At 35.7% G+C, this 23,861-nt stretch overlaps 1 protein-coding gene across 1 annotated transcript in view; it reads left to right on the plus strand.

The window, feature by feature from the left end:
* LOC126824281 (transcription elongation factor SPT6) overlaps positions 1 to 23,141 on the plus strand; it is a 33,477-nt gene extending 10,336 nt beyond the window's left edge. The window contains exons 12-36 of the mRNA XM_050553480.2: positions 1,349 to 1,563; positions 2,482 to 2,611; positions 3,301 to 3,451; positions 3,952 to 4,047; positions 5,088 to 5,186; positions 6,734 to 6,877; positions 7,153 to 7,283; positions 8,826 to 8,979; positions 9,519 to 9,595; positions 9,988 to 10,123; positions 11,998 to 12,135; positions 13,076 to 13,243; positions 14,059 to 14,186; positions 14,947 to 15,154; positions 15,653 to 15,800; positions 16,288 to 16,301; positions 17,052 to 17,192; positions 18,364 to 18,445; positions 18,966 to 19,081; positions 19,758 to 19,880; positions 20,651 to 20,811; positions 21,237 to 21,274; positions 21,587 to 21,733; positions 22,145 to 22,296; positions 22,734 to 23,141. Of these exons, the coding sequence (XP_050409437.2) occupies positions 1,349 to 1,563; positions 2,482 to 2,611; positions 3,301 to 3,451; positions 3,952 to 4,047; positions 5,088 to 5,186; positions 6,734 to 6,877; positions 7,153 to 7,283; positions 8,826 to 8,979; positions 9,519 to 9,595; positions 9,988 to 10,123; positions 11,998 to 12,135; positions 13,076 to 13,243; positions 14,059 to 14,186; positions 14,947 to 15,154; positions 15,653 to 15,800; positions 16,288 to 16,301; positions 17,052 to 17,192; positions 18,364 to 18,445; positions 18,966 to 19,081; positions 19,758 to 19,880; positions 20,651 to 20,811; positions 21,237 to 21,274; positions 21,587 to 21,733; positions 22,145 to 22,296; positions 22,734 to 23,141 (3,505 nt within the window). The remainder of the gene's footprint in view (positions 1 to 1,348; positions 1,564 to 2,481; positions 2,612 to 3,300; positions 3,452 to 3,951; positions 4,048 to 5,087; positions 5,187 to 6,733; positions 6,878 to 7,152; positions 7,284 to 8,825; positions 8,980 to 9,518; positions 9,596 to 9,987; positions 10,124 to 11,997; positions 12,136 to 13,075; positions 13,244 to 14,058; positions 14,187 to 14,946; positions 15,155 to 15,652; positions 15,801 to 16,287; positions 16,302 to 17,051; positions 17,193 to 18,363; positions 18,446 to 18,965; positions 19,082 to 19,757; positions 19,881 to 20,650; positions 20,812 to 21,236; positions 21,275 to 21,586; positions 21,734 to 22,144; positions 22,297 to 22,733) is intronic.
* Positions 23,142 to 23,861: the final 720 nt, after the last annotated feature.

Genomic DNA, 23,861 nt, shown 5'->3' on the forward strand with positions numbered 1-23,861 from the left:
AATTTAAACAACATATAGATCTATTCTTTGGAACCTTAAATTAGACTGAAATGGGTCTAAAAGCACATATTCATTATTGGAAATTAGTATGATATTCTTACGGTAAGATAACAACATCAATATTGATTAAAATGAAATGATATTAAACATACATTTAGGCCTTAAATGTTATCTAAATCATTAATTAGACATTAATTAACTTGTCCAGACAATAATCAAGTCTTGATGCCATCGTTAGCCCACAATATTTAGTGGATTTGAATATATTTTGTGATGGATGATTTAACATAAAACTGGATAATCGAGACTGTCTATTATCGTGCCAACATTAGTAATGATGATCGAGGCTAGTCTAAAATTGAATCGCTAATATCTTGGTTCAGAGTGAAGCAATTTGACTGAAATTTTCAGAATATTCTGATTTCATTATCTATTGTTTAACTATTATAGCGAGAACTTCCAATCTTACCTAATGCCCCTTTAAATTATAATTCGAGTTTTAATTTCAAATTTTTTGGATCATATTTACATTAGATTTGAAGAACAGAGTGATATTTATAGCTTTGGATTTAAATGTGGCTAAAGACTCTGTGTTCAGTGCAAATAGTTAATTGAGTTCCCTAATCCACAGTAACTACTACAAAACACAACACCCAACAACATTAAAAGGCAATTCAACTGAACATGATACATTAGCACAAACCATGACTTCTAATATTTAATAACAGTTTGGTTGAATTAAAAGCAGAACAGTGATTAAAAAGTGAGGAAATTCTCAGTTAACTCATTAAAGATACATTATGGGAGATTAGTTAAAGAGCTGGCAATTCTCTCTATAATAGTTAAAAACTAGATAATGTAAAGGCAATTTGCTGAAAATTTCAGTCAAATTGATCCACTATGAACCAAGATTTTAGCGATTGAATATTGGGGCTAGCCTCGGTCATCATTACTAAAGTCAGTAGAATAAAAAACATAGTCTAGATTATCCATTTTTTTTATATAATTATGAATGGAAGTCAAACAGCAAATCGGAACGTAATCCAATAAACATTGCAGGCTAGCGATGCCACCGAGCATTGATTATGGTTTGGATAGGTTAATTAATGTCTAATTAATAATTTAGATAACATTTCAGGCCTAATGCAATAGGCAGATTTAGCTCTTGCATAATGTATTATTAACATATTACACAATGCAGCAAAAAAAAAAGAATCACTATGATTGGATAAAACACAAAATGCATTATTTATTAATGGAGCATTATTATGCATGTCAACTTTTCTAAAGAAATGTTAATTCATCTTTTTGAAATTAAAAATAACTTGATATACTCTTTTATCAATAGGGTGCGTAAAGTTCAAACAATTGATGAACTACGGGATGTGTATCAACACTTCTTGTTGTACTATGGTACAGAAATACCTAAGATGAGAAATGCAGAGAAGAAGAAACAAGCTGAACGAGACGGGGGAGAGAAAACAGGAGATGATGACCATCAAGATACAATCAAACAAGCGACAAGAAAAAGTGGTTATTCTATCTGTCAAGATGCTAAACTAGGTAAAAAATAATTTTCTATTCTGATATTAGCTATAATTATCTATTCTGATATTTAGCTATTTAAAAATTGAAGAGAGTTGGTTTTAGTTTGTGGGTGGGTGGACCATAGTCTAAATCCAGGGCTAATAAAAACTGGCATGTGCCTTGCAATCAAATTATTGAAGGTTCTTTTAAATGCACTTCAATGATTACACAAGTAGACCTCTGTTTTTGCCGTCCTGTCCAAGGGATTAGAGCCTTTTTCTTGCTAGGACCTTTGTCCTGCACCTCTCTCAAGGGGAGAGCAGGCTAGAAAATCCTACGTCTAGATTCAGTTATTGGACGGATAAAACTTGATCCCAAGTCCAACAAATTCTTTAGAGCACCCCCATTTTGTTTACCCATACTGTTCATGTCATTAAAATCTCAAAGGCATGTTAATTTTGCTTATCTAGAAATTTTAATAGAGAATAATGTACACATTGCTGTGGTCTAGAAATTATTAGATACCAAATTATTCCAGAGCAATGTTGTAGATGATTTTACCCTGGATTGCTAGCACTATACAAGATTTAATATCTGCTGGTATTCTATTCTCCTCTTAAGGTCTGTCAGTGAGTTTAGTGGCGTGGTTTCGATTTCCTGCTTGTACATGACAAGAAGTAGGGTCGCCTGTCCAACCTTGTGGGTTTCCCCCGAGTCCTCCAGATTCCTCTCACTGCTAAAGAGCCCTACACGGTAGAGAATTATTGAAATAAGATGGAACCATTTTAGTCCCGAAATGTCGTAATTTGTGTTGAGTGGACATTAAACCCCATTTCTCTCTTTCTCTCTCTCTTTTCTATTTCTCTTTATTTGGACAGGTTGTTTGTCCGCTGAAATCATTCGCTCTCGACCGCAAAATTGACTTATTGGATTCATTATATTCTTATATTATAGATGAGGTAGCTAGAAGGTTTGGTTTAACACCAGAGCAATTTGGTGAGAATCTACGAGATAATTATCAGAGACATGATGTAGAACAATGTCCGGTTGAACCTCTTGATCTATCAAAAGATTATATCTGTGGGTACGTATATTATTTACAAAGAAATCAAATTAATATACTTTCAACTTTATTGAGCAATTTATAGTACAAATCTCTTGTACAATTTATAGTACAAAATCTTTCGTACAATTTATAGTACAAATCTCTTGTACAATGCAGTAACGAAAATGTCACATATTAATACAAGTGAATGGGTGCTGAAGAGTTTGAGTGAACAACCTTCTCAATGAACTTCAAATAAAAGAACAATGAAATAATGTAGTTCATCAGGATGATTCCAGAGCTGTTAAACTCTGTGAAAATATCTCGTACTTGGCATAGTTAATTGCCAATTTATACTCCACCATAAAGCGAAGTTTTACTTGCCAAGCTAAGCTAAGCTAAGCGAAAAATTCAAAAGCTGCCGATTGTAGCTAGATGGATCATTTGATCGCAACAGCAGACGTTGTACTGCCGATTGGCTGTTTGGCAAAGAGTTGAACTCGAAAATTGATCTGAGACGATGTTTTGATGATAAGACTTCACCATAAAGCGGGGCTTTAAAGCGTGCAGCGGTATGGGACGACAATTCTTCGCCTCGCTTAGCAATGTATAAATCGGCCTTAAGCATTTAATTTTATAGGAAAAAATCCATAATTTAAGTATTTTGTATTGATTTATTGAGGAATATTAATTATACATTATTTGACAATTGGATATTTCTGTTACAGACAGTTCCCTACAGAAGAAGATGCTTTAATGGGGGCTCGACATATGGTTGCCATGCAGATTTCCCATGATCCTCTGGTGCGTAAATCAGTAAGACAGACATTTGAAGAAAGGGCTAAAATAAAGGTCACACCTACCAAAAAAGGACTTAAGGTTTGTTGTTTTTTCATACAAAATACTTTGAAATTGGTTAAATCAGTCCATAATCCATTTGCTTGTAGATACTCTAATGGCTACAGTTATCATCCAATTGACATTATCACACAATGGGTTATGTTCATTAACCTAAGAAATCTATTGATTTTCAGTGATTTCCGATATTACTGTCAATTATGACAATTTAATCAATTAAAAAAATCTTATCATCCGATTTATTTGAAAATCATACACAGAGTTTGAAGTCCATAGATTTTCAACAATTTCGACAACTTGAACAGCTAAAGATATTAATTATTTTTGATTATTACTTCATTGTTTGGAACTCTTGATTAGTTTTTGCATCGCGTAAATTCTCCCATTACCTACAAAAGAAAAAAAATATTCGAGAACCTTTGTGGACTGACTGGGCGGCTTGGCTCTGATATGTTTAGCTGCCTGGCAACCTGTCTTTATTTTGAAACATAGACATGATGATGGTTTTGTTATTTTGACAGGAAATTGATGAAGCACACAGTTGTTACCCGATGAAATATATAAAAAATAAACCCGTTAAAGATTTAAAAGATGATCAGTATTTAAAATTACACATGGTGAGTATCATGGATAAGCAAAATAAGTACATGCTTATAGGGCATCATTGGAAGGGGGGCACCACAAAATTTCAGCTTTGTTAGATGACAAAATTAAAATATTTAATTTAAAGATTACTTAAAGATACTTTCCCAGAACAATATTTATCGGGTGGTTATTTCCAATAAAAATATGGCAATTTTGGTATATATATAGAAGGTAGAAATATCCAATCGTACTAGAAAATTACTGGATTCCCTTAAAAACACCCATTGAACGCATACAGAACAAATATGTAAGGGTTTCCCTAATCGGCACCCAAGCGTTTAGGAATGTCTGCTCACATCACGTCAAAGGTAGCACGCGAAGATTCAGCGCTTGATGTATATATGTTGATAAACTTGATGAAGAGTTAAACGTACAAAACTTTCTGAGATAAAAAACACGGAAAAAGACATGGGCAGGGAATAATCCGAGAATTTAATTAGGCTTCGATGTTTATGATTTATGGATAGCGATTAAAACCAACATATATATGCAATGAATTCTCCTCCAGCATCGCACCCATTGCTAGTGTTTTGAGGGGGATTTGAAGCAAAATTTTGATAGATTAATTAGTTTGAATATGTTTTTAGTCCAAATAAATCATTAAATCACCCAGTTTGTACGCGGGAACGAATATTTAAGAACTTTTGACTAGTTTATCATTGTTTTTGTATTTTCTTACAGTTATCTACTTTGTCTCAATTAATAATGACATTTATAAATTCTCATTTTGAACAATAGAATTTATTTTATGGTTTATAATAGTTTATATTTTGAATTAGATATATATGGGGGCATGAATGGCTTTTAAGTGCTTAGGGCCTCTATGGGTCTTGATATAGCTATGTGGATATTATGTTTATTTTATGAACTGGTGATGGAAATTCTCTGGTGGGGACGGAAGTGTTTGGAGGCCCAAGACATGCAAGTATGTGATGAGCCCCAGCATGTCAGAAAAAGAGCAAAAGTTCCTTGTAATTGTCCACACGTCTTAATTACTAGTTTCTGATTGTAGGCTGAAGAAGAAGGTTTACTAAAAATATCTATTATGATAGATGACGATGGTCTTACATCATCAACGTATTTCGAAGAAGTTCGACAATTATATTATAGGGTAAGTGTTTATGTTGTTCAGTTTTGTTCAACTACAGTATATTAAATAGAATGTTTTGTTTATTAGATTGGAAGATGGGTGGGTGGTCTAGTGGATTAACGCGTGCGTGTGAAATCACAAGGTCTGTCATTGAGTCAAGTAGCTTGGTTTTGATTCTCCGCTTGTACGTGACAATGAGTAGGGTTGCCTGTCCAACATCATGGGTTTTCTTTTTTTCTTTGGGTCCTCCGGTTTCTTCAAACTACTAAAGACCTGTACGCACAAGTGAATTATTGAAATAGAATTCAACCCTATGTTAGTCCCAAAATGACCCAGTTTGTGTCGAGTGGATGTTAAACCCCAGTGTTGGCGGAGAAAGTTCCCTGGGATTTTCAGGCATGATTTCATCATATCAGTGGTACCGGAAATTGAGCCAACCAAAGAACAGAATCTAGTCGGGCTGTTTGGAACGAAAAACCAAGGTCCTATATACATGCTGTCATGCGCTTAAAAGAACCTGTAACAAAGGAAGGCGGAAACATCCTCAAAATTTCCATCACGGGACACTGCATGGCATAAGCCCATGTTCATTAGCCTGGATGGTGTAGAAAAATAGAATGGCAGAAAACTCCTCGGGACCTTCCAGTCTGGTTTTAGTTGTACAAGACAGATGATAAGAATTTAAAAGCATCTAGTCATTCAGATGGGACAAAAAATTGAGGTCCAGTGTGACATATTGTCAGCACATTAAACATCCCCTGACAGAAACCGAAATAAGAATAGGCTTTTTCCCCGATAACACACCACTTGGTGTATGTCTGGTTGGTGCAGTGTATACCTTTACATGTAGATTGAAAAATCTATTAGGGGAAGATGGAGAAATAAAATCAGTTTGGGGGAGGTGGAGAAATAAAATCAGTTAGGGGGAGATGGTAAAATAAAATCAGTTTGGGGGAGATGGTAAAATAAAATCAGTTTGGGGGAGATGGTAAAATAAAATCAGTTAGGGGGTGGTAAAATAAAATTAGTAGGGGAGATGGAGAAATAAAATCAGTTAGTGGGAAATGGTGAAATAAGATCAATTAGGGGAGATGGTGAAATAAAATCAATTAGGGGGAGATGGAGAAATAAAATCAATTAGGGGTAGATGGAGAAATAAAATCAATTAGGGGGAGATGGAGAAATAAAATCAATTAAGGGGAGATGAAGAAATAAAATCAGTGAGGGGGAGATGGAGAAATAAAATCAATTAGGGGGGGGGGGGGGGTGGAGAAATAAAATCAATTTGGGGGAGAAATAAAATCAGTTAGGGGGAAATGGTGAAGTAAAATCAGTTAGGGGGAGATGGTAAAATAAAATCAGTTAGGGGGAGATGGTAAAATAAAATCAGTTAGGGGTAAAATAAAACCAGTAGGGGAGATGGAGAAATAAAATCAGTTAGGGGGAGATGGTGAAATAAAATCAATTAGGGGGAGATGCTGAAATAAAAATTGAACTGAACAGCTATTGAGGTCAAGATGGCCAATATGATTTGTGTATTTATATATATTTATTGTATTTATATTTAGGATGAATTCAGTCATCTGGTACAACAGTGGAATACACAGAGAAGTGAAGCTTTAAAACGAGCCTTAACTAAAATAGTATACCCACAGATTGAGAAAGAATTACGCTTGAAATTATTACAAGAATCTAAAGAAGGCATATTAAAGGTAAAACATTGGGTTTGCATTTCTTTCATAAAATCAAATTTCGCAATAGATTCTCATCAAATTATGTCCACACCCAAAAATAATGGTGAATTCACCTAAGGGTCTATCGCAAAATTTGGTAAATTCACCTAAGGGTCTGTCGCAAAATTTGGCAAATTTACCTAAGGGACTATCGCAAAATTTGGTAAATTTACCTAAGGAACTATCGCTAAATACCTGAGTTGTAGTGAGTTGTGTTTAGAATAAAAAGTTAATTATTTGTCTATATGTTGTAGGCATGTTGTCGTAAACTGTATAGTTGGTTAAAAGTTTCTCCATATCAATGTGATCAACAGTTATATGATGATGAAGATTATAGTGATTCCAATGGTATAAGAGTAATGGGCATTGCCTACTCAATGGAAATGTAAGTACGGTAGAATCTGTATTCACTCAATAAGATTTTCATGACTGACTGCTTAACAGGAGTCACCTCTTAAAAAAATCTTAGGCTTTGTCAATGTTGATTTCAAGTAAAATTCCAATGCGTTCCAATATTTGCCTTTGGCAAAAAAAGGTTGAGAACCACTGTTATACGGCCACATGGAATCTGGTTGTATATTATCATCACCTTCTTGTGAACACTCTACAGACTACATTTATCATCTGATTGTTTTAAAATTAATATATGTTGATAACATTAGTGAGATGAAGAAGCCTTTTGAATTTCAGAAATTTCCATTAATTACTATCTTTTTATACACCCACATTTTCATTTGTTTGTGGACACTCTCTACAGGTTTTGACGGAACTCAAAATATAGGTATATCTCCCAAAGATCTTGGTTCCTTTCGATATTGGCATTTATCGGACAATCACGTTTTTGGCTTGTGGACACGCTAGAGGTCACAATTTTCACCCAATTTTGATGAAACTTGAAATGCATTTTTATAACCCGAAGATCTTGGTTCCTTTCGATTTTCGCGCATATCGGATCATAACTTCCTGAATTATGGCCCCTGATTGTACGAAAAATGAGGTTTTTAGCTTGTGGTCCCTCTAGAGGTCACAATTATTATCCGATTTAAAAAATCATTTGAAGATATCACTGTTACACCGTAATGTTTGTTGAGTTCAAATTTTGTGAAAATCGGGCCAAAACTGCCGGACAAAATGGCCGCCCCTCGAATGCAAATGTGTCAACATCTGGTATATTAAGGTTGTGGACCCTCGAGAGGTCACAATTTTGCTCCGATTTTAATGAAACTTGAAATACATGTTTATAACCCATATCAGATCATAACTTCCTGAATTATGGCCCTTGATTGTACAAAAAATCAAGTTTTTAGTTTGTGGTCACTTTAGAGGTCACAATTTTTATCCGATTTAGAAAAAACGTGTGAATATATCACTGTTACACACTAAGATCTTGGTTCCTTTTGATAATCGCGCATATCCGAGCGTAACATCCTGGATTATGGGCCCTGATTGTTCAAAAAATCACATTTTTAGCTTGTGGATTCTCTCCTAGATGTCACAATTTTTGTTCCGATTTTAAAAACTTTTTAAATATATCACCATTCCACCATTCGAATTTCGAGAAAATTGAAATGAAACTGCCCAACAGTTTTAGAATGGCCACTCTTGGTACACAAATTGTGTAGATGTTTTTAATATGAAGGTTGTGGACCCTCTAGAGGTCACAATTTTTATCCGATTTTGATGAAACTTAAAACATATCCTTATATCCCAAAGATCTCAGTCACTTTTGATATTTGCACATTTCAGACCATAACTGTCTGGATTATTGCCCCTGATTTTACAAAAAAATCATGTTTGTTTTTAGTTTGTTCTCTATCCATCTCTTGCAAAATGTGGGTGTATCCTGCCTGGCAGCCGCTGGTTTATTGGTCTAATGGATTGAAGCATTCTGTTACTCCTGAAATCACTTGTTATGAATTTTTTTTAGGATAAATAATAAAGATCCTTCATCGTTTTGTGCTTTAATTGATGGAGATGGGGAAGTGACTGATTATTTACGTTTAACAAGTTTAACAGTCAGACGTAATTCGTATAGACAACAAGAAAGAGAAGCAAAGGTAGGTCTCTATATGTTGCCAAAGGTAGGCCAGTATATCTACTAGTTACCAAAGGTAGGCCTCTATATGTTCTAGTTACCAAAGGTAGACCAGTATATCTACTAGTTACGAAAGGGAGGCCAGTAAATCTACATATATACTAGTTACTAAAGGTAGGCCAGTCTATTTACCAGGTCCAAAGGGAGGCCAGTATATGTACTAGTTACCAAAGTGGTATATATGTATACTAGTTACCAAAGTGGTATTATATATGTTGCTAAATAAATAGGGTGTGAAATTTCAGACTGGTCCCAAAATGACCTAGTTTGTGTTGAGTGGATGTTAAACCCCCATTTCTCTCTCTCTCTGGGCTGTACACACATCGAACTATTATAATACTTATGTACTGTTATGATTATACATATCTCAAATTTAATGATTATGTGTTTCCATGGAAGCAATTTAGCATAGTTATTTTATATACAAGACTGGGTCTTCTAGTTTGATGTCGTGTGTGTCACAACAATTCTGTACTTATATGAGAAATATAGTTATTTGACCTGATTTTGGTTTCTATATTTAAGGAAAAAGATATGGAAAAAATTAAAGACTTTATATCTAACAAGAAACCTCACGTTATTTGTGTGACTGTAGAATCAAGGTTAGTATAGGTGTACACTATGTAGAGTTGTAAACTCCTCAAGTAAGTACTGAATAATATCTGGTGTGCTAAACGGAATAAGTATACCCAACCCCATACATGACACCTGTCAACACTGGATTCGTAGCGAATTTTGTTAAAAAAAACGTTAATTGTTATTCTATATAAAATTGTGTTATAAAAGTATTTGTCAAAGACTGTTTTAAATAATCAGTTCTGTTCCTTTCATTCAGAAACATTTAGGCATACGATTTACTAGCAATCGTGGAATATTAACTAAAAACATTTATGAAGTAAAAAAAATAACAGTGTAATTTGCAAAGAATGCACAAGAAATATGGAAAAATGAAATTCTTAGTATGTTAATCGTTCGGTTGATTTTATTAATGTAGAGAAGCGACGATGATTGTTGAAGATTTAAAGAAGATAATAGCGGAGTTAGAACAGGAAGAACAATTACCCCCTATCAGTGTAGAATTAATGGACAACGAACTAGCCATGGTCTATGAAAATACAAGTAAAGCTGCTGTAAGTAATAAAATTTATATCTCAAACAACCGACCGATATTTAAGAAGTCAATTCTCTATATGACATTGGAAGTAGAATATAAAAGACTAAAGTACATGAAGAAATATATACTATTCAAAAAAAGTAGGGGATATTTGATTTTGGGGGCATAATACTAAAATATGCAAATGACTACGAAAAAAGTCACTATAGAACCTAACAGAAGAAACATTTCCAGTTACATGTGACGCCCAAACGCACCAATAGCTACCGCATGGAATGCAGGTGTTCCTTGGGATCATCATGGGGGTCCAACCCAAGATTTGCACGACTCTGACTTTGAATGTTACAGTCATTGTGACATTGAATTCCAGGGTGGAAACATCAGTTTAATTGTTTTAGTGACCAGAAAACAAATTTTGATATGCGTCGGCTTACCCAAAATGAAAGGTTACGTGCCCTTGGCATGCTACAGATCGGCACAACACAGGCGGTTGTGGCGCGGACGATGAATGTTTCTCAGTCTGTCATAAGCAGGCTATGGTCCAGATACCGTGATACACAATCTGTACAGGACAGACCACGCTCAGGTCGACCAAGGGCGACAACTCAAGCCCAGGATCGATTTATCCGTACCTTGGCCTTGAGAAATCGTGTCATCACAGCAAATCAGATCAGCGCTCGTCTTCAAACAGACACTGGTGTGAGAGTGAGTGGCCAGACGATTCGGAATCGACTGCATAGGGGTCACCTTCGCGCCCGACGTCCTCGCGTGATCCCTTGTTTGAGAGATCATCACATTCAGGCAAGACGTCGTTGGTGTAGGGATCGTCAACACTGGGATAATCGACGCTGGAGCAATGTGATGTTTTCAGATGAGTCAAGGTTCACTGTTGATTTTTTGGACAGACGTAGGAGGGTGTGGCGTCGTCGAAACGAGCGCTTCCAAGACGTTAACGTCATCAGACATGATCGATTTGGGGGTGGTTCTGTTATGGTGTGGGGAGGCATCACTGTTGCTGGAAGAACGGCTTTACATGTTGTTGCAGGGCGTGTTACAGGCCAGTACTACCGGGACAACATCTTGGCAGTCCATGTTGTGCCGTTCGCACGACGGCATGGCCGCCGTTTCATCTTCCAGGATGACAACGCAAGATGTCACAGGGCCAGGATCGTTACAGGTTACCTCCAACAACAGAACATCACCACATTACCTTGGCCAGCACTGAGTCCCGACCTCTCCCCCATCGAGCATGTCTGGGACATGCTTGGACAGAGGTTACGTCAACGTCAACAACGTCCTGCCAATGTCCAAGAACTTGCTGCTGCGTTGCAACAGGAATGGGACAATCTGGACCAAAATGACCTTAGACGTCTCATTAGGAGTATGCCACGTCGGATCAATGCTTGTTTGGCAAACAGAGGAGGATTTACCCGTTACTGACTTGGTTGTGATGCTGTGGTAACTTTGCTGTTTGACCCCGGGTATCATTTTACCCTTATAATGGTCAGTCTGTGCCTTACTTAGTCTAACGATCATTTGGAATAAATCGATGAATGTGAACTTCATTTCATTTTGTCATTTGTTTCTTCGTCAGTTTCATTAGATGACTTTAATAACACTTAAAAATCAAATATCCCCTACTTTTTTTGAATAGTATATATATATAATACTACTTTAATTGCTGCACAATTGAATCCATTAAAGAACATAATTGGTGATGGATTGGACATACCTTGCTCCACTGGCATTCAACCATTACAAGTCAGACATATAAGGGAACCCATGAGGGTTGGTCTAAGTGCCAAAAGATTAAATTCATGATACAGTTAAATTTAAAAGATTGTTAAGGATAGTTAGAAGTAAATTTAACATATTTTATTTTTCTTGTAGAATGATTTCCGTGAATATCCCCCTGTACTACGCCATGCTATATCTATAGCCAGACGTCTACAGGATCCATTAATAGAGTTTGCTCAGATGTGTAATCCTGATGATGATATCATGTGCCTTAAATATCATACTCTACAGGTAATGTTAAATATCACACTCTACAGGTAATGTTAAAAATCACACTCTACAGGTAATGTTAAATTAAAACAACCATCTTCATTTAAACATCACACTACAGGTAATGTTAAATTAAAACAACCATCTTCATTTAAACATCACACTACAGGTAATGTTAAATTAAAACAACCATCTTCATTTAGATATAACACTCTACAAGTAATGTTAAATTAAAACAACCATCTTCATTTAGATATCACACTACAGGTAATGTTAAATTAAAACAAACCTCTTCATTTAGATATAACACTCTATAGGTAATGTTAATTTAAAACAAACCTCTGTATTTATAAAGATCACACTCTGCAGGTAATGTTGAATTAAAACAACCATCTTCATTTAAAACCTTAAAAAGATATAATAAAAGTAACTGCTGACCCCTTCCCTTCTGTCATAGAAACAATGTTCACATGTTCACAAGCCGAGTAATTGAATATGTGTTTTGATTGCTTAGTGAATCGTAAGGGTTGCGGTACCATCAACCAAAAACTGGTAAGACATGTTTATTAATGACAAATTCTTCTGGTGAAGAAGCTTTTTTATTGTGCAGGTGGTTGTGTGTTACCCTGCGTTGGAGTTGCTGTTGCTTAGTGAGCAGGATGCTGGCTTGCTAACTAGGAGGCCTCAGGTTCTGGCCAAGTAAACTTTCTCCCCCTTCTAAATGGTTCAGGACGGAGGGCCGGACAAGGAACACTGTCTACTCATTCGTATGGGACATGCACATAAAAGAACCCTTGATTGTTGGAATTTGAAATAAGAATAGGCAAAATATCCTTCATAGCACACTATGGCACGTCTTCATTAGCCCAGTCAGTGCAGAAACGTAGGATGTTAAGCTACAATTAATATCAGTTACCCTGTCTGGCAAGCTATGTTTAATATGTTTTTGTGTTTATTACAGAATGAGTTAAATAAAGATGAATTAAAAGAAGCATTATATTTAGAGTTTATAAATCGTGTTAATGAAGTTGGTGTTGATGTTAATAGAGCTTTAGCTCATCCACATACCGCCTGTTTAACACAATTTATCTGTGGTCTTGGACCTAGAAAAGGTTCACAGCTATTAAAGGTAAGCTGTTAACATGTTTACAGTAAAATCAACTCAATTTACACAAATAGAATAAAGTCTTATTTCGAGTTTTGTTTGAAAATATTTTAAAATCAGCACATGGAAATATGGTGCCAATGAGAAAAGTTTCTGATCTTTTTCAGTTATTTTGATAAGTAGATTTATATTATGAAGAACTGGTCATTTGTGGGGGGTTGGATGGTCGAATGGTTAGCACGTGCGTGCTGTATCATAAGGCCTGTCATTGAGTCAACTGGCGTGGTTTCGAATCCCGGGTTGTACGTGATAAGGAGTAGGGTCGCCTTTCCAATCTCGTGGGTTTCCTCCAGGTCCCCCGGTTTCCTCCCAAAATGACCTAGTTTGTGTTGAGTGGACGTTAAACCCCATTTCTCTCTCTTTCTCTCTCTTCATTTGTTGAAAGATTTCAAGTTTCAAACTAACATTATTATATCTATCTATACTAATATTTGTGACTGTCGTTTGTCTGTCTGTTCGGGGTTGGCGGCTACACTAGGTCTGCCCCGAATCTGAAATTTGGGGTATAGGGGTAGCTCGGACCGGGGAGTAATATAGGCAAGGTGGCGTTAGTCTACCACTTCCGGTTTCGGAGTTATGACCCCCGAGCGAAGCGTGCTTGGCGGCTACACTAGGTCTGCCCCGAGTCTGAAATTTGGGGTATAGGGGTAGCTCCGACCGGGGAGTAACATAGGCCAGGTGGCGTTAGTCTACCACTTCCGGTTTCAGAGTTATGACCCCTGAGTGAAGCCGGGTATCCTGCTAGTGTATGATATTAAAATGATGATATTTTGTTGTAGATATTAAAACAGAACAATAGTAGACTAGAGAACAGAACACAACTTGTATCTTTATGTCATATGGGACCAAAAGTATTTATTAATTGTGCTGGTTTTATAAAGATAGACACCAACAGTCTAGGTCACAGGTAAATAAAATATTATTATATTAAAGCAGCTAAATCTCTAACTCAGTATTTTCCATAATAGTCGAAATTAAAACATGAATTAATTAGAATTCAATATTGGTTAATTTCAGTCAATATTGATGTGGTTATCTTGCCCTGAAAATATAGGATCCTAATATCTAATATTTAAGACACAACGTTTAATAATCAGTCCACAAGTAATGTATTCTATGGGTGTCAGGTACCATTTTGTAATGAACAAATACAAACATATTCTACAAGACAATACAGAAGTAATTAGTAAAGGCAGATTCGCAAACCACAAAATAGTAATGAAAAAAAACCCATGTAGAATGGACTAAGTAGGCTTAAGGGTTAACTGACTGCCCTTCAATTTTAACTGTTCAAGGGACAATGTATAGTCATTCAGATGGTACAGAAAAACAACGTCCTGTGTACACATTGACATGCACGTAAAAGATCCCTTGGCAGTTGGAATTAGATATAAGAGTAGACACTAGTGCCGATGTTTGGGCAAAATTTCCCTCATAGCTCACTGTATGGCGTATGCCCGTCTTCATTAGCCCAGTCAGAGCAGAACAGTAGGACACTAAACCTCATTTCATTTCATTTCTTTTCATTTCTTTTCATTTTGCTAATTGGTCGGATTTGATCATTTTTGTGTATTCATGAAAACAAATTTGACATTTTGGGGGTTTTTCACAGGATGCAGGATGATGAAGACTTAGTCATTGGATTATTGTTGGGTTTTTTTTTTCAGCACTGACACGTTTGTTGATGCATTAGATGGATCTCGAGTTCACCCTGAAGCTTATGAATGGGCCAGGAAAATGGCTGTTGATGCTTTAGAATATGACGATACTTCAGAAGATGCCAATCCAGCAGGAGCTCTAGAGGAGATTTTAGAGAGACCAGAAAGTTTAAAAGAATTGGATTTAAATGCGTTTGCTGTGGAGTTAGAGAGACAGGTACTTAACTTATTTAATTCATAAGAAATCAACACTGGAAACTCGTTTAAGAAACAAGAACCAAATGATATCAATACCCTGTCCTCCATTCCTAAGATATCTTTAGAACAACATTTAGCTACCATTCACAGAGGGGAGCCAAAGCGATACAGTGAGTAAGATGTGGTTTCACTAACCAGTAGAGTAGGAATTAATGTTGCTGCCTTGGCACAATTTCCCTCATAGCATACTGCATGGCATATTAGCCTGGTTGTTTAAAAAAAAAAGTCTGTCTTCATTAGCCCAATAGGACATTAAACTCCCATTTCATTTCATTTGGTTTATTTTTCCATACTTGTCCATTATGGAAATTGTATCTAGTGTTTGGGTAAGATCAAAAAAAGGAGGCCTAATGTCACTCTACTGGAATTTACCTCTAATCTGAAGAATCCTATCCATTAATTTTTCTAATGGAATAAATAATTTACTTTGATGAGTTGTATGAAATTTTATTTTCAGGGTTATGGAGATAAAAGAATTACGTTATATGATATAAGAGCTGAGTTAAATCACCGATATAAAGATTTACGTAGTCCATATAGACCACCTTCTGTAGAAGAACGTTTTAATATGATAACTAAAGAAACTCCTGAAACATTCTATGTTGGTGAGTTAAATAACAAATGGAGCTGAAATAATTTGGAAGTCAATTGTTTTTATTAAACCTTGAGACTGATAGGTTAGAGATGGCCAGTATTAAACCTTGAGACTGATAGGTTAGAGATGGCCAGTATTAAACCTTGGGACAGAAGTTTTGAGGGGGAGACCACAAACCAGGTTAAATGAGATGAACCTCATGGTACCATTGTGCATAATGGTCTCTAGCAGTTGTAGGAACTGTCGATCCTGGAACCTACTCCTCGTTAACATGCTGCTTGACCCCATTGCAGACTTTATGATCTAAAGCACACAGATCAAACCATTCCAGTCGGCCACCCAACCCTCCGTACATCATACAGTAACCAAGTGCATAGGTTCATTAATGACTGCTATGTAATTGTACAGTTAATTTAAGATAGTAGTTTATAATTATTAACCTACTTAATGAAAAGAACAAAGCAAACAAATCTATAATATATGTTTTATTTTTGTAGGTAAGTTAATAATGGTAAGAGTGACAGGTATAGCTCATAAGAAACCACAAGGTGATCAATTAGATCAAGCTAATCCTGTACGTGATGATGATACTGGTTTATGGTCCTGTCCATTCTGTAGACAAAATGATTTTGCTGAACTCAGTAATGTAAGTATATATACTTGCTCACTACACTTTGTTTGTTAATTTTTAGCATTTCCCTAAAATCAATCAGAATATCAACAGTTGATAATCTCACAGCTGGGTCCATTAAATTATTTGACCTAACTCTTACAGTTGAAGCTGGCTTGTTTGTATCGTCAGTAAAGAATTCAAATGTTGAGACGTTTTCATTTTATTGTTCTATTGAACCATTTTTTGGACTGATATTCTTTTTAGTGATTACTTATTGTACATTGCACTTGTACGTGATAAGGAGTAGATTCGCCTGTCCAACCTTGTGTGTTTTCAACAGGTTCTCTGGTTTCCCCCTACTGCTAAAGACCCCTGCGCGGAAGTGAATTAATGAAATAAAATTGAACCATATGTTAGTTTCGAAATGACCTAGTTTGTGTCGAGTGGATGTCAAACTCCATTTTTCTCTCTCTTATTGAAATAACTATTGCTGACTTTAATGAAAGTACAGATATACCTTTTTTTTTTACTAAATCAATATTTATGGTTTAATCAAAACTTGTTTTATTGCAAAATTTTCTTACAGGGATGTGACAGTTTTATAAAAGATTTAGTCATCTTTACTGTATTATTCGTATTTTTGTACAGGTTTGGAGTCATTTTGATGCTGGTAATTGTCCTGGAGCTGCTATGGGTGTTAAATGTCGATTAGATAATACAGTTACTGGTTTTATACCAACTAAAATGATCAGTGATAAAAAAGTTACAAATCCTGAAGAAAGAGTTCAGGTTTGTTTATTATTTATCTATAGATCAAGACAACAATTGATAAGTGCTTGTTAATAAACTTGTAGATTTTTGTGAAAAGTCATTTTGCAACATGATGGTGTGACAATTTGTATAATCTAATCATGATGAACTAGAATAATTTTGTTGTATTGTCCTCAGTGGCCATTGATCATCCCTTGCCTTGTCATTGTATATTTTAATCTCTTGTATCCCCAGCCTTTGATCTTGTTGTTGTCATGTAGGGTTTGCGTTATGTTGTTATAATTTGTCTATATATTTGTATTACTGTATTACATGTAGCTTGATAACTTTGAGAGAATAATCATGATGAAATTTGTTTATTTTAGGTTGGAATGACGATACATTGTAGAATAATTAAAATAGATATAGAACGTTTTCAAGTAGACTTAACATCGAAATCGTCTGATTTATCAGACAAAGATGGTCAGTGGAAGTAAGTGGAATTGTTATAAACAAAAATTTAATACATTTTCAGTAGATTGTGTTTACATGTCTATATTTTTATGGCTGACACAGTGACTCAATGGGTAAGATGCTGCTCACTAACCAGGAGGTCTAGGGTTTTCTCTTGGTATTGGTAGAGAAAGTTCCTCAAGATTTTCTAGCGACAATTTCCCTTTGTCAGTGGTGCAGGATGAAGGGAGGGCATGGCGAGGACAGTATCAAGTCTTTTGTATGTTCCAAGAAACAAGGTCCTGTGTGCACATGATAGAATCCTTGACACTTGGAATTCGAAATTAGAGTAGGCGTTTTTGCCGGTGTCCAGGCAAATTTCCTTTATATAGAACACTGTACAGCATACGCTTGTCTTCATTAACCCAGTCAGTGCAGTAAAGCAGGATGTTATTGTCATTGTGCTTGATAACGATAAGAGGAATTGTCGTGCCTTTAGAATAAAACTAGTGATTGTATCCCATCAAAACTGTGTTCTGTTAATATGTTTACCGATCGCTAAATGTCACTTAAAGATTAGGATGTTAAACCCTATTTTATTTCATGTCTATTTTTGATGAAAATTATTGAGAACTAAACTAATTACTGACCTGCTTGTTTGATCTGGACTGATACTGTTCAATTGTTTATGAATTATATTGAAGACTGTAACCCTCTCGTTTTTGAATATTTATGTATTTGTTTTTTTAGACCTCAGAAAGATCTATATTATGATTTTGATAAAGAAAAAGAAGAAACGGAAAAAGAAGAAGATAAGAAAAAACAAAAGGCCAGACAGAGTAAGTTTGAAAGGAAAATAATCAAACAGTAAACAATTTAATCTCTTTTTTATTAATCATATTTTTGACCAAGAAAAAAAAACAAATATATTTATGGTTACTTGGTCGTCCAAACTTGGGTCAGTCGGAAAAAATTTTAATTTCTGTATTATTTTACTTTTTTGTGGCATTTGTGTTATATATTTCTTAGCATATCTAGCTTAATTACTGAGTAAGGTTCTTCAAAATAATACCAAAATCGCAGTGTTGGAATTTGTGTAGGGAAAGACACATCAAGACTGAGTTATGGGGTCTGAGAAATCAGATAAAGTTTTGGGGTTGGCTATTTTGCCATAAACACAGGTATTTTTTATTTTGACCGTATGTAAAACATATATTATATGTATGTTATATTGAGGGCTTGCTATAAGCAAACTGACTACTCTCCCAAATATACTTCTACACTATTAACATACACATCTCTATAGATGTCAATGTTTGTATCCTACTAATTACTTGATATTAACTGTTTATCTTTCAGCTTATATTAAACGGGTTATTGTACATCCATCTTTCCATAATATCAGTTATTCTGAATGTGAGAAGTTAATGGCTAACATGGACCAAGGAGATGTTATTATTCGACCCAGCAGTAAGGTAATAAGCATTTGATATTAATCAAAAATAATATTTCAATACTTGGAGAGTTTTATATTTGCCCCAAATTAAAGACTGAAAATTTGTTGACATAATTGACATTTTAAAGATGAATAAATTTAACATCGTTGTGACTCAGTTTTTTCACGAATATAAGAGATATGAGTGGCTAGTAAGATTTGGTTATCCTGGATGTTAGTGACTAGTGTCATCCGTATTGACCTCTTCAGACTCGCGTGGTAGGCTTTCATTTATACTATTCTGAAACCCCAGTCGGGTTACCTGGGTTTTTGCCTCTTAGTGTGGTTTGCAAATTTATTACCAGGGTCGGTAGCTCACTTACCAGGATTGTGGCATTGTTACTTGTCATAACAATAAAGGGATAGTATATAGGGTGTTGAGGTAACAACTGTAAGAGGGTTATCATGGTTAATGTATAAATAGAGGATTTTAAAATTGGTTCCAAATTAAAGATTGAGAATTTACAGTATTGAAATCTTTGATTGCAATTTTTAATGTTTTAACATAGTTTTTGCATGGTCATAATGATGTTAGAACTATATGGAAGTAAATTATAAGTATGTTGTCAATAGTAATTGTTATAGTTTAGAATTTATTAATGTTTGTGTGTGGTTCTTGTATTCAGTATAGATAAAATAATGTTTTGTTTAACCAGGGAGCCGATCATTTAACAGTAACATGGAAAGTAACAGATGGTATTTTACAACATATAGATGTTAGAGAAGAAGGAAAAGAAAATGCCTTCAGTTTAGGGAGATCTTTAGTTATTGGAAATGAGGTGAGCTATCAGGGTCACTTTCAGGAATATGTGCAGGAGAGGGTTAGGGCTGGAGACAACGTCAACTTTGGCGTGTAGTCTGTGTGATTATCCTAGAATTTTATCAAATCAGAAGCTTTAAGATAATATTTCAGATCATTTAGGTGCATACGTGGATAGGATAGGATAGAATGGAATGGAATGAGGTCAAAATGTCAGCATTGAATCGCATGTTTGATTTTTAAATATTATTTTCGATGAATGTAGGAGCGAAAAAGTATGCTCTGTGCGATCAGGGTAGGGTTTTGACTCTACAGAACCCCTCAACACCCCACCACTGCCAAACACTTCACTCTGAACACACACCAGGCTATTTTTGTGACTGATCCAAAGATAACCATCTGAATATGTATGGAAAGGAAAGAGAATAGGGTCCACCCTTTCCCCCTTTAAGTGTTACTTTCATCACATGATTTTAAACTGGTTTCTGATCACACGATTTTAAACTTGTTTCTGATCACACGATTTTAAACTTGTTTCTGATCACACAATATTTAACTCATTTCTGATCACACAATGTTAGACTCATTTCTGATCAAATGATGTCAGACTCATTTCTGATCAAATGATGTCAAAAGTTCATTTCTGATCAAATAATGTTAAACTCATTTTCTGATCAAATGATATCAAACTCATTTCTGATCAGACAAGGTTAAGCCTATTTCATTGCAGGACATCAATATCAATGATACAGGAAAAGGATTGAAAATGAGTTAAATTTTATCTTGTAGGAATTTGAAGATTTAGATGAAATTATAGCTCGACATGTCCAGCCAATGGCAGCCTTAGCTAGAGACATAATAGGTTTTAGATATTATCGGGATTCGGAAGGTGGTAAACGTGATATCCTGGAAAAAACTTTAATGGTTGAAAAGAGGAAAGCTCCGTCAAGGTAATAATCTGACTTGATTGTCCTCTCATTGCACTCCTTAGTAACAAGGAGGTCCTGGGTTCTGTCCTGATGTGAAGGTTTCTTAGGATTTTCCGCTTTGTTTTGCCCTTGTCAGTGGTGCAGGGTCTGTCAAGAAACACCATCTAGTAATTACTATCGGACGAAAATTCAAGGTCCCACCGTTTTGCACATAAAAGAACCCTTGGCAGTTGGAATTCAACATAAAGTAGGCAGAAACATTACTTTCCTGGTAAAATTTCCTCATAGCACATTGCTTAGCATTTGCTCACCCGTCTTATTTGATTTGGTAGGTGCAGAGAAGTAGGACGTTGGACTCTATTTCATTTCAATGGATGAGTTTCTAGGTTTCCTCTACTAGAAATTTTATAATTTTCAAGTCTTATAAATAATTTTTTATTTTTTAGGATCCCATATTTCCTGAGTTCTTCCAAACAGTTTCCTGGTAAATTCCTCCTGTCTTACATGCCAAGAAACAAACCACGACATGAATATATCTCCATTAATCCAGATGGTTTAAAATACCGCATGACAAACTTTCATTCCTTAAATTCAGTGGTCAGATGGTTTAAGGAGCACTTCCGTGATCCAATTCCAGGTATAGTTTGAACTTTCCATGTTATTCAGAACCGACTGACAAAATAATTGTTGAAAAAATATTTTCATTATACTCCGGTTTTTTTTTTTAAAATTCAGATATAAATATAATTTCCCGCCTTAAACATAATGTAATTTGTTCTTTGGAAATTTTATCTAGGTACACCCATGAGTATGAGAACACCATCAAGAACACCTGCACGAACACCAGCACGAACACCATCTAATGTAAGAACACCAGCCACTGGTAGAACACCTGGTGCTAGAACACCCATGGCAGCCTACACACCTAGTATGAATATTCAAGGTATGTTTTATTACATCTGTATCTCTGTCTTGAAAACTGTGAAAATTGAACCCCATTCTATTCTCCTCCTTCCAGCAGAACACGAGACATTGAATTTTTTTCCTCAGTCCCCTAGAGATACTTTCTGGTACCAGATTACAACATTCTAGACGATATTCAGTTGATATAATATAAACAGACTGTCGTATTTCCATTCCCCGCTTATACATGGCAAGTCGTAGGGTTGCCCAGCCAACCTCATGGGTTTTCTCTGGGTCCTCTGGTTTCTTCCCACTGCTAAAGACCCCTATACCCAAACGACGTATTGAAATAAAATTGAGTCATACATTAGTTCCGAAATGACCCAGGCTGTGTCAATTAGATCCCATTTCTCTCCCTCTTATTGTTGTCAAAATCAATTGTTTCTTTAAGGTGTTGATCCAGCTACCATACAGAGAGCAGCTGCAGGATTATCATCTAATATATATAATACTCTAGCTCAGGTAGCTAGTGCTACACCACAACAAGTTGGTTCCAATAGAAACTTTACATCAGGCTTTTCTGCTGGTAACTTTAATTATCAGGTGAGTTAAAAATAAATATATATATATCTTGTATTGTCCTATGGAGCTGTAGTGGCTCAGTGAGTAAGATGTGTCTCAGGTTCACTTCCTGTGTTTCCAGATCAGGATTTTCCAGCACAGTTCCCCTTGTCAGTAGTGCAGGGCAGAGTGCCTGGCAAAGGACAATAAATCGTTGTTCGGATGTGATGGAAAAATGAGGACCCATGACCCGTGCAAACAAACCCTAACAGTTGGAATTTGATTAAGAGTAGGCTGTACTGCTGTTGTCTGACCAAAAGTTCCCTCTGCACACTGTATTGCGTAGTACCAGTTGGTGCAGAAAATTTCACATTGAAATGAGGTGACATCTCTTAGACTGCACCAGTTTTAACATCAGGATATTATCTAACCTGTATTTCTGCAGTTACTAATTTTTATGAGGTTTTTTTTTTTTGTAGCCTGCAGTGACGCCTATGATGACACCAATGATGACGCCAAGTTACCATGGCAATCAAATCTCTCAACAAACACCTAGTCAACAACCAGTAACACCAGCACAACAATCTCAACAGCCATCACAACAACAGCCTTTTACACCTTCTTATAATCCTACACCGCGTTCTAACGCCTGGCCTGGCATGACCACCCCTAGAACACCAGCACAAAGTCAGCCCACACCATCAGCCCAGCAACGACCCCTACCTGGTACCAGTAAGGCTGGAACTGATTGGGCCAAGGCAGCAGAGATGTGGGCCAAGAGAAAACCAACGACGCCTAGAGCTCAAAGTTCGCGAGTTCAAGGTTCACCTCAATCTGACGGTAGCTCTCCCCGTGGTGATGGTACACCTTTAATTGATGAAAGGTGAAGTGTGAGATGAAGCAGTGCTACGCTTAATTTATTAAAATAATTACTAGTAGTCAGTGTGTACAATTGGCTACGTCATGGAAAAGTTGTGCTGTTACGGAACTTTGAGGATAAAAACAATACCCAGTTGTATGTAAAGCTTGATCTTGGATCACGGTATCTTGTTATGGTTTCAGAGGATCTGTACCTGTGGTATTATATTAACTGTGTCAAGCCAGTTGAAGAGCCAAAGTTTAAAACTTAACGATATCAAAGTTATTTTATAAAAAAATTATGTAAATGTTATTTTTGTTATTTAATGACTGACGGATAATGATTATACTTAATGTTTTGTATCCGAAAATTTTGTTTGGATTGCATATTATTGTGTATAATAATGACACGCATAGTTTATTGTGAAATATTTTGCTAAAGGCGATATTCTACCTGTTTTTATATATAAACTATATATAGATAATGATTACAGGTACTTTTATGAACTGTTGAAAATTTTTGGGAATCCCTCATTTAAACATTCATTTATGTAATTGCTAAATCTGCCTATTGCAGGTCTTTATTTTGGCTTCAAATGTTATATAATTTAGTGTATTATAAATTATTATTTAGACTATTTATTCACGTCAAGCCTATAATCAACTCTCTACACCATTGGGCAGCAGAGATTCAAGCGGATTAAAACATGATTCCAAAATCGAGGCTGAGTTGCTATGATAGTACACAA

The sequence above is a fragment of the Patella vulgata genome, chromosome 6, assembly GCF_932274485.2.
Source record: "Patella vulgata chromosome 6, xgPatVulg1.2, whole genome shotgun sequence".
NCBI classification, from domain to species: Eukaryota; Metazoa; Mollusca; class Gastropoda; family Patellidae; genus Patella; species Patella vulgata.